The 12206-nt window shown below is 38.7% G+C and overlaps 1 protein-coding gene across 1 annotated transcript in view; it reads right to left on the minus strand.

Moving 5' to 3' along the window:
- The window catches only part of ubr1 (ubiquitin protein ligase E3 component n-recognin 1), a 160374-nt gene that overhangs the window by 63918 nt on the left and 84250 nt on the right, over positions 1–12206 (minus strand). Inside the window, exons 28-29 of the mRNA XM_076274769.1 lie at positions 4900–4980; positions 3765–3958 (exon numbers count right to left, since the gene is read on the minus strand). Of these exons, the coding sequence (XP_076130884.1) occupies positions 3765–3958; positions 4900–4980 (275 nt within the window). The remainder of the gene's footprint in view (positions 1–3764; positions 3959–4899; positions 4981–12206) is intronic.

The raw sequence follows: 12206 nt of genomic DNA on the forward strand, positions 1-12206 counted from the left end.
GGTGCTATACAAATAAAGCTTATTATTATTATTATTATTATTATTATTATTATTAATATGAAGTGGTTCGAGAGGCTGGTCCTGGCCCACCTCAAGACCTGCTTACCACCCTCACTGGACCCCTTCCAATTCGCCTACCGTCAGAACAGGAGCACAGAGGATGCCATCTCTACGGCACTTCACTCTGCCCTGTCCCACCTTGACAATAGCAACACCTATGTAAGAATGCTGTTCATTGATTGAGCTCAGCATTCAACACCATCATCCCCTCCAAACTGATCACCAAACTCAGTGATCTGGGCATCAATACCTCCCTCTGTAACTGGATTCGGGACCTCAGTCTGTTAGGTTAGATAACCACACCTCCTCAACCATCACCCTATACACCGGTGTACCACAGGGATGTGTGCTGAGCCCTCTACTCCCTCTTCACATACGACTGCACACCTGTACATGGCTCTAACACCATTGTCAAGTTTGCAGATGACACTACGGTGATTGTTCACCTCAGCAACAACGATGAGAAGGCGGAGGAGGTACAGCACCTAACATTGTGGTGCATTGACAACAACCTGGCTCTCAACACCAAGAAGACCAAAGAGCTCATTGTGGACTTCAAGAAGTCTAAAGCTAGCACACACATCCCCATTCTCATCAACGAGACTGAGGTGGAGCGCGTCACCAGCTTCAAGTTTCTGGGTGTCCACATCTCTGAGGACCTCTCTTTGACCCTCAACACCTCTACCCTGATCAAAAAGGCTCACCAGCGTCTCTTCTTTCTGTGGAGACTAAAGAAGGTCCATCTGTCTCCTCAGATCCTGGTGAACTTCTACCGCTGCACCATCGAGAGCATCCTCACCAACTGTGTCACAGTTTGGTATGGCAACTGCTCTGCCTACGACCGGAAAGCACTGCAGAGGGTGGAGCCCAACACATCACCGGTTCCTCACTCCCCTCCATCGAGGCCATCCAGGGCAAGGCACACAGCATCATAAAAGACTGTTCTCACCCCAATCACAGACTGTTCACCCCACTCCCCTCCGGGAGGCGTTACAGGTCTCTCCGGAGCCGAACCAGCAGGATCAGAGGAAGCTTCATTCCAGTTGGTTATTAAACATAATAGCTAACGTCAGGATGAGCAGGAGACGGTTTACAGAAGTGAGTAGCCTGGTTTAGTTTATGATGATGGTTAGCAAAACTGATCAAACATTTCAGATATCCAACTGTTACCAGCAGAGTGAAAGTGAGATTGTGCAGTCTAGATGGCTGTGGTTAGTAATGCTGTTAATGATACATTTTATTTAGCCTAGTGTATAGGCTATTATTTAGCGGTGCAAGCTTTTTTTCCTTATCAAAAGTGAGGGGGACGATCGCCTTCTCTTCAAAACTGCGGGTGTCATATCCCGCATATCCCCCGTGTCACCGGCGTGCTTACAGGATACAATGAATGCTTATACTTTGAGGAATAACAGACCAGATGAAATACTAACATCTGAAGCAGGAGAACCTATGTGTGGGTTAATCTTTCAAGGTATGTTAAGGCGAGACACGGCAGGTGAAAACATCGTTTTTTCATGCACTGGTCAATTTCGAGATTTTGGGCTAATTTGCTACCTTAGCATGTATTCTTTCACACTACTACAACAACAAAGCCCGATTTACACATTTAGGTGTTTATTTCATTACATTTTGTCTACTCGCGCCTGTATATTTCTCCTAAATTCACCAAAACTTAGTCTTCTAACGTTTCATGCTCTACCGCGACCGTGCTACAAAACATAACATGTGTAGTACCGTTGGAAAGCTCTGTTTTTCCTGCATGGCGTTGTGCTATCCAAATATGGACACTTCCTTTGTAACCGCAACCAATCGCGAAAGTTCAAAGGCGAGTCTAGGCTGTGAACGGAATCTCTTGGCTGTGTTCCAAGGCTGTTTTCTCAAATTGAGTTTTTCTCATTTTCCAGTAGAAACATCTCAGCCTATGTAGCACCTATGTACACCAAACTTTCCAGATATACACTTAGCAGTGTTCTGGAGATATTTACAGAGGGATTTGTTAATAAATCATTCCTGGCCTGATTTATGTGACATTTTAATCAAAAATATATGGCAAAAATCGATTTTTTAAGGCTATGGACAGTATATTCTGATTTCCTAGGTAATGAAAGCAGATATCCGGAAATCCCTCTGTAATTTTATTTTTATCTTGTATGCAAACAAAATGAAATAATAATTTTGTACCTGGCTTTATCATATGTTCAGATCTATCTACCGAAAATATATGCAAATGTGCGCATATTTAATGAGATAATGCCTAATTTGCATAATTAGACATTCGAATTTCAAAAACTTCTAATACATTTTTTGTTCATACTTGTGTAAGTAATCAACTGAGTAAGTTTCATGGTGATGTCTATTATTTTAAAATTTTACCCTATTCACCTGTAGTGTCTCGCCTTAATCATTAGCCTATAACATCTTTGGCTTAAGTAAGCTGGAGATTCCTTGCATGTCTAAGCAATTGCTTTCCTCAGCCCCATTCCCCAACCAATTTACTACCAACTTATTTTTCATTTTGTGATTGACCACCATGGATTTCCACTGTTAGAAGTGCACTGCCTTGCTGTTTTGGTACATAATAGAGGCTAATGCTGCATCTATATTTTGTTTATTTAGCCAGCACAGTCGACTTTGTAGCTGTGCATGTGTGAATAGAAAATAATATAATATTAAGTAGAGACCTGTGTATTATGTGTAATATAGTTATGGTACTGTGTCATACTATTCTAAGTTCTGTGGCTTGTCCAAACCAAGATTAGGACCAACGAGAGTATTTAACATTACACCTGCAATAGATCTACAGAATATTCAGCCCTGGATAATGAACGCATGGGGCTGGATACTTTGCAGTTCAATTGTCAAATACTCTTGTTGCTACTATGCATCACAACACATTGCATGGGGGGGACTATTGCATGGTACTTTGAGGACAAACATAGCACAACACATTAATGCATATGATCAGGACAGGGTTGACTACAAGATATGAATGGCAAGTAGCCGATGTTGCATAATGTGGCCTCTCTACCTAATGAAATTTTCATTCTGAATTTATGGATACGACGTAGCTTAACATTTGATAATCATGACAAATAGACTAAATAATGTCTCGTAGGCTCTTTTCTGTACACAAACATAGGGAAGAAAGCCCTTATGAAATGATAATCCATCTAACCACTAACAATAATTAGCCTACTTAATGTTAGTTGATCGATTAACGTGTCATATTGGGGTCGCTTGACAGGAATTCCTTTGGTTGCTTTTTGTTGCCAGTCCACCTCTGAAGTGAAGTCTATAATTTATATTTATTGGTATTTATTAGTCTAGTAGTACACGGTACAACTTTAGGGGCCACCCAATCTTGCATAATGTGGCATCAGGTATCACAATCATCCAGTTCTGTCCTCTGAGAGGAGGGTGTACATCCCTGCCAATATTATTAATAAGAGATTATTAGTTTTTTTAAAGACATGCAAAGAAATTATCGAACATATCACCTAACTTTTCGCTAATTATACAAGATTTGGAATATAAGATTGAATTCAGTCTTTTTTACAAACATATAAAAAGTAAGGCCAATATAAAAGGCCTAAATACACAGCTATGTATTTATAATACAAATGAAAATGGATATTTCCCCCTCTAAAAGATTTCATGCACTGCTGACAGAGCCAACTACAACTGAGCTTGATATGGTATCTCACCTCTCACTGGCAGAGGTGAGTTCAGTGGTGGGGTCCCCCTGACTCCCACTGTCTGGCATGTTGTCATACAACATCTTGTGCGACTCAATGAAATTCTTCTGCATTGCAGACATCTGAGCCATGACCTTCTGCCGGTGTCTTTTAGCGGCCTCTGCCTTCCGTTTACGCTCTGTCTTCTCCTCATCGTGTACATTCTAAGACATTAAGGGAAAAATAGCAACAATAAAATACATGAATTACATGAATTAAAGAGCAGCAAAAAAAATTATTTTTACATATTACACTAACATTACAGAGAACAATCAATCAACACAGCTTTCACTAAACCTAATTTCCCAAAGCAACAATTGTCAAAACAACAATCGTCAGCACTGCAAAAACTGCTTATCTAATAAGATTAATAACAAGCAAATTTGGCTGCCAGTGCATTGAGTAAATTTGTCTTCATAACACTCCTTAAGTAGTAAGTAAAAGTCTTCTTAGATCAAGTCAAAATGATCTTTCGAGAGTAGTGTTCTCTCGAAAGATCATTTTGACTTGATCTAAGAAGACTTTTACTTACTACTTAAGGAGTGTTATGAAGACAAATTTACTCAATGCACTGGCAGCCAAATTTTCTTTTTTTTAGGACAAATTTGCTTAACCCACTGGCAGACACATTTTCTTGTTTTCAGGATGGGAGGTCTTATAAGTCAAACTTTAAGTCAAATTATTTTTATGAGAAAGCCCTAGGTAAGTAGCCTGGAAAATCCAGACCCTGATAATCTAGAAAGATTAAGGGTCTGGCAAAGAGCAATGTAATGGCCCAACTCAAGGGGCGGCAACAAGCATGCATTTAAAAAACTCACTGCACCCAATTGGATAACACTAGACCAACATTGCAGCGCTGTCTTCATCAGTTTAGCTGGTTCCCCGGAATGCAAGGGGAAAAGGTAACGTGCATCATTGCCCTTTGCCAGTGTCTCGCAGAGAAAATTCCATTGTGCTCTCGCGAGAACTCTGAATTTCCAGGGTACTAGGTAAGTCTCTTTATACTGAAAACAATATGAACTAGATTTTTTTGATCTCGATATTCTGTAAGATTAATAACACTTTTTAGATTTTATTAGATAAGCAGTTTTTGCAGTGTGCTTACCTCCTCTAGTTTTGACTGCTCAACACTCTGTGAGGGTGCAGGGCTGGAATTTTCACGAAGGCACTTAACCATTTCAAACATCTGAAAAGGGATAGAAAATATGAGTCAGCTCTCAGCAGGGATGTTTACAAACAGTGGTTATCAGACAAAGGTTGCCATTTGCTTACTATGCTGTGTATAAATCACTATATCAAGTACCGTATTTTCCAGACTATAAGTCACACTTTTTTTCATAGTTTGGCTGGTCCTGCGCCTTATAGTCAGGTGCGACTTATATATGAAAAAAATTATATAATTGAACATGTTTTTATATATATATAATCAGTGTTGGGAGGGTTACTTTCAAAACGTATTCCGTTACAGAATACAGAATACATGCCCAAAAATGTAATCTGTAACGTATTCCGTTACGTTACTCAATCTGAGTAACGTATTCTGAATACTTAGATTACTTCCGCATTGAATTGCATTGGAATGTGGCCATCAAATCCTGTTTAGGCCTACTAAACAGGCCTATTCTGGTGTGTTCATCTGTTCCAAATGGCTGTGTTAGGCCCACATAGGAGAATGTAAAGTCAACTAGGCCTAAGCTACCTGATACAACTTTAAAATAGCAAGGTGACCACTAAAACTACAGCAGGCGACTAGGCTAATTAAAACAAACAAAATAAATAGGCTACTTTAAGGGCGTAGCCAGAAATTATAATTAAGGTGTGCCTGTGAGATTTTTCGGTGGCATCAACCCAGTACAAGTGAGGGGCGCATATGACTGGTGGAACGCAAATGACCTGTACATGTAAACACTATGGGCTACTGTATATCAGTGCTCTCAAAACGAACGTGATCGCGTAATCAAAAACCGCACGTTAAAATATGCTAGGCCTACTCGCAAGAATAATTCTTCAGAGGCTGCACCATATAATTCATTTTAAAACGTAAATGTAGATCTAATTAGAAAAAATAATAATCCATAAAGCTATTTTAAGTTAGAATAAACAACTTAGAATGCAGTGCCTATTTTAGAGATTGGTTTTATTGCCTAGGTCTAAATCAACACGTGAACTAGGCTTTGCTTATTGCTTAGCAAACTGTGTAACCGATTGGCCGAAGTAGCCTGAGCTATTAATACTTGGGAAAATATCCTTTGAACAGACATCAGGAACCACGATCAGTGAGGAACAGAAGTGACCTCCACTTACTTTACTCGTAATTTGCTGTGCAAACAGTCATTTCAGGGTCTCCGATATGACGCGTCCATAATGCGCGCTGGCTGCGTTTTGAGGCTAGTGCAAGACGGCGGGGCTTGGATTTAAACATGTAAACAATTTCATCATAGATTGCTTTCAGGAGCTTCTGGGAAATGGACTTGCCTTAATTTATTTAGTGAGTGAACAAACTTATGAAACAGAGAAGTATCGTCATGTAATCCATTGATTTCAACAATGTAACTGTATTCTAAATACCAACTATTTAACTTGTAACTGTATCGGAATACAGTTACTCATAATTTGTATTCTGAATACGTAACGCCGGTACATGTATTCCGTTACTCCCCAACACTGTATATAATTAATATTAACTGACATGAACCCTACATGAAACATTACTGTCTACAGCCTCGAGAGAGCGCTCTCAAATGCACAAGTCCTGTGCACTTTCAGTCAGAGATTAGTGCTTGCGCTATGCCTGAAACACACGTGCATACTTAAATCCTCAAATTATGGCCAGGATTCTATTTATAGCCGGGCCTCAGATTCGGACAAATAAAAGCCAGTATAATTTTGTTTCAATTTAACTCATAAAACAGCTCTTCTTAATAATTTATATTGTTGGTTGGTTTAATATTGTTGCCAATGAAAAGGCATTGTCCTACACCATGAGTGTCCAACACCTTGCACTCAAGCTACCAGTTGCACGCAGGCCCTTTCTGAGCTAGAGGCTGAAGCAATAACCTACATTTAAACACAATTGTTGCTGGAGGCATTTCAGCCTACGAATTTAATTCAAAAAAATAAATCGTGCATAATTAAAAAAAATAACTAATTTAGGCTATCGTAGACCTATTTGGCTATACGCAATAAGGTTTCCATTACAGCACAGCGCACGTTCCATGAATGAAAGCGGATGCCTTGCAAAAAGCGAATGGAAATCCTGACACTCTTTCAACTACATGAAACTTAATAGTGAACCATCAAATACCTCACAGATTTCAGTGGCCATCAGTCCCAACATTTAGCAATATAATCTAACAGTCCAAACACAAATTAAATTCCAAACCAAACCGAAGATCTTCTGCTTTTGATAGCCTACCGGTATGCCATTCCAAACGAAATGTAGGCCCCAAATAAAGGTGCTGTGCTTTGAGGATTTTACGATAGTCTGTCTCCTAAACATTCCTCACCCGTTATCCAGACATGCATGAAAACATTTAAAAACAAAACTCACAGCCATAGGTTATTTTGAGAATGATGACTTTCTCTTCTGCATTGTCTTAACCGTTTAAACGAAGCATATGACGAGGCATTGCAATAATGTTTACAGAGATACACTGTAAGGTGGGCTGCAAAGATTACGCAGACTGTTACGGTTGACTGACACGCGCGCACACATTATCGAAATGATATGCCGAACGCTTTAGGCTATAGTCATTCTACATGGGTTTAGTTAATGATCGGGCTATAAGACCAAACTTTAACAGTGGTTGGTGTAAACCGGGACATTTTAGCTTCCCGACAGGCTTTTGTTGTAACTCGAAACTCAACACGCAACTCAAAACCGGGACGTCTGGTCACCCTATTCTATGTGGTAGTTGAATAACTTGCCTTTCCAGATTAAACGTCCATACTGGCTAAGAAAGGCATGTGAACGGTCTCTAAAATAATGGTAGCTTCCTTAATAAAGCGTTGTTCTTTTAAACGTGCATCTTTTTTTCTCTCTCGCTCTCTCAGAGGGATCCTGCCAAGCATTTGCTCTGCTGCCAGCTTGTGCCTATATATCGCCTAAAATGCTTGATTGCATTGCATTCTCCACATTGTTAGCTAAATTTTCATGTACCACATCAGAATTTTTGTTCTGTGAATCCTTTGTAAATTGCTTTACAATTACTGTCGGGCCCTCGTTGGCAGCCTTCGTTATTGCCTCAGCTTGCCACCATTCACTCCTCCGTCTTCATTAACATTCCTGGTAGAATTCTCAATATTTTTGGCTTCTATATGTCCAGTTGCATAGTCTGTCTGTTCTTGGTCTTGGATTTTGTGAAATAAATGTCTAAATTGAACTTATAGTCCGGTGCGACTAATATGTTTTTTTTCCTCTTTGTGACACATTTTTTGACAGATGCGACTTATACTCCAGAGCGAGTTATAGTCCGGAAAATACAGTAATTCATGTCATTCAAGTTGTCATGTTAAGGCGAGACACGGCAGGTGAAAACAGTTTTTTCATGCACTGGTCAATTTCGATATTTTGAGCTAGTATGTTACCTTAGCATGTATTCTATCACACTACTACAACAAAAAAGTCAGATTTACACATTTAGGTGTTTATTTCATTATATTGTGTCTACTCGCGCCTGTATATTTCTCCTAAATTCAGCAAAAGTTAGCATTCTAACCTTGCATGCAATGAATTCTAAACAAGTGTTATTAATCTTATATTAAGATTAAAAAATCTATTTGGTATTGTTTTTAGTATGAAAAGACTTACCTAGTGCCCTCTCAAAAGATCATTTTGACTTAATTTAAGAAGACTTTGACTTATTTTAAGGAGTCTTATCAAGACAAATTTACTCAACGCACTGGCAGACAAATTTGCTTGTTTTCAGGATGAGAGGTCTTATAAGTCAAACTCTTCTTAAATTATTTATTATTATAATTTATAATATTATAATTTATAATTATTTTTATGAGAAAGCCCTAGGTAAGTAGCCTGGAAAATCCAGACTAGAGCCCGACCGATTTATCGGCGGGCCGATATTAGGCATTTTCCAAACTATCGTTATCGGCATTTATAATGGCCGATAAATGAATATTTTAAAAATAAAATAATAACTGACGAAACACCCTTCAACCATGTCATGAGTGTTGGCGTTGTATAGTTTGTCCACCAGAGGGCACTCTACACCGTCCCTGCTGGCAACACTCGTGTATAACGCGCCACACATCCTGCAACCGGCTGATCCAGCCAGAGTCGGGCAGAGAGAACCAGTTATCCGCGAGTGAGATCATCAGTTAAGTGTGTTCATGGTGATTTGGTCACGAGACATACATTGCTTGAATAACAATTAAAAGAACATCCCCATCAGTTCTCTTAACTCAAATAAGCATGACAAAATTCGTGAAAACAATGTCCAGTTTTGCTGTTGTTAAATAAGCTGAGAGTGAAGCGGAATTAGCTAGTAATTATGTTACGTTGTTACAGTGTACTTGACTGTCTGTCCTTTTAACTTTTGACAATGTGACTGAAGATGTATTTCTTTAATAGCGTGACAGTTATAGCAGTGAGACGTATCATCTCTCCCCGGCCTGTAATTTAAAAAATCGTATGTTTTACAATTTGCAGTATGACGTTATCCATTGCTAAATTATGGCTCATCATAGACTAGCTAACCACAAAGCTAGCAAATGCCATGACTATCAGTGGAAGATCGCTAACGTTAACATTAATGAGCTTGGAAACCACAATGAACTTAGGCCTAGTCCACACGTACCAAACCGATCTTTTTTTCCTCCGTCTTTTCCTTGGAACCGTATCAAGAATATTTGCGTCCAAACGGATCCATCTCAACACGACTCAACACGTTACTTCATACCCCAGGCCTATAGGTGGCACTGTTTCTTTACAGAGATTGACCAAATATTTTACTGTCTATGACCAAAACTTGCAAAACTTGCGCTTTAAAAACAGACAGAATAGGCTACGACGAAATGGCTAGTGCAAGGAAACCAGAATTGTTTGTGTGGACTGATGGTGAACTGTCAACTGTAGTCAACTGTAAAACTAATAAACTTTATTTTACGGTTTGTGAAGGGTGCAGTCCGTCCTTTATTTGGCTAACGCAGGTAGGCCTACTAATCACCTTTACTTTCTTTGGTTGTAGGATAGTCCGTGATTCACATTAGTTTTGGCTATCACCGCAATTAGGCTACTAAACGCAAGGCTTACCCAAGTTCTAGGCTATTCTGTCGCCACATTTAGGCTATAATATTGCTATAAAACCTTCGTTAGTAACAGTCAATACTTTTGCCTGCATCAAATCGTGCATTCGCATTCAGTGTGCTACCATCGGCTTAACGTGAGTTCTAAGCGTCTTTGTATGCTTATATCTGATTTCACTCGACTGTGAATGCATGTATGTTGTAAGACATGTAAAATAAATGATTGACACTGGCACTACGCACAAATTAATTTAGCCTAAACTTACACTGCACTTTCCTAATAACTTAAGTTCTCTCGCGTCACTGACAGTAGCTAGAATGCATAAAAAAAACACCGGGAAAAACAGTGTTCAGTCCACCAAGTCATAAGCTATCGGCGCTGCGCAGCACCAGTTGTGATATTTATCTTACGGAGTGTGATCGTAGGTAATGTCATGTATGAAAACTAGTATTGTTAGCCTAGGCTACTATAAGTGCAAGTCCAGGGCAGCAGGTGTGGCGATGACATCATCGATATGCAAGCAGGATGTGCGGTTTCGCTGTCTAAACGAATTCAAACGGGCTACGGTTTCAGATTTCTCCACTCTGGGACCAGGTTTCAGAAAAGTGCGGTTTCGGGCAGTGCGTTTACAGGATTCGTTTGGACGCTCGGCCAAGACGAAGCAAAACCTCTGCGTTTAACCTAAAAAGCGTCTCCGTGTGGACAGGCCCTTATTCTGCCTAAATAAAGTAATGATTACTGTATTTATAACTAGTATATCTGTAGTTACAGTCCCTGCATTGTAAAATGTAAGTTAGACGTGCGAGGAGTGAACATTTAGACATCAAAAAGTATCAAACGTAGCTTGTGCAAAACGTAGCTTGTGCATAAAAGTTAGCTTTTCTTTTACACGTGTGTGAAATCCAATGACGCCAAGTGTGCGTTTCAGACTGTTGTTCAGCTGCAGCATTAACGGACTACACAGGTACAAAGGTTACATAATGGATTTAGATCACTAAATAGTAGGTTTTAAAAAGCAGGCAGCAACTGATGATTGAAAATGGTTTGATGTAGCTTGATGGAAATAATTTTAAACGCGCAGGTAAAGGGATAAGCAAGCTGACACATTGTAATTATAAGGTAGCTTATAAGGCAATAGGGACTAATTAAATAACATTTAAGAGTGACCTTTATCTTGTTTAATCATAATACAAATGATGATAGTAATAATGTCATCATTATTTTTTGTAATTATTACTGTGAATAATAATAATATTGCTGGTAGTAATAGTTGTGGCTGTAGCAGCAATCATTTATTTTTATGTTTATGTTATGTTGTTTTTTGTATATCTCACCTGGCTTGTTTACTTTATATTTTGACAGATGGCAAGTGGAGGACGAAGTCAAGTATGGGAGTATTTCACAAAAGTCCCATCAGGTACAGTCACGTGCAACATCTGGACTGGAGCTATTGAGGATTGACTGATTCAGTACACTAGATTTTGCTGTCGTTGTTATTTATCAGAACTTAACAGAATTTGTCTCCAGTCTTAGTTCAAAGTTATATTTATGAAGCTTACCAAGTCTTTTAATACTGGTAACTTTGATTTGGTTGTTGTTGTTATTGTGTTTTTGTTCAAAAGACTAAGTTTCATATCTTAAGTTTCTGTTTTTATACATTTTATTTATCAGAACTTTAATATATTTTGATGTTCCTCTGTTCCACTGTGACAATATTATTTAAAAATAAACAAGTTTGTTTTTAAAATGCATTATCATATTATTTTAGTCAATACTCATAAATATCTACAAATAACTAATGTTAGGGAAATCTGTTAATGTTTTGTTGCGCGTTTCTGAAAAAAAAAAAATATATATATATATATATATCGGCCGATATATCGGAATATCGGATTTTTAAATCAACAAATATTTGTATCGGTATCGGCCTTCAAAATCCTTTATCGGTTGGGCTCTAATCCAGACCCTGATAATTTAGAAAGATTAAGGGTCTGGCAAAGAGCAATGTAATGGCCCAACTCAAGAGGCGGCAACAAGCATGCATTTAAAAATCTCACTCATGTCTTAAAATAAGTCAAACTTTTTTTAAATTAAGTCAAATGATTTCACAAGAAAGCGCTAGGTAAGTCTCTTTATACTGAAAACAAAAC

Source organism: Alosa pseudoharengus, unplaced genomic scaffold (assembly GCF_046254945.1).
Source record: "Alosa pseudoharengus isolate Yale_2024_CS ecotype anadromous, Long Island Sound unplaced genomic scaffold, YU_APseudo_1.1 YU_APseudo_1.1_scf_8, whole genome shotgun sequence".
Classification (NCBI taxonomy): domain Eukaryota; kingdom Metazoa; phylum Chordata; class Actinopteri; order Clupeiformes; family Clupeidae; genus Alosa; species Alosa pseudoharengus.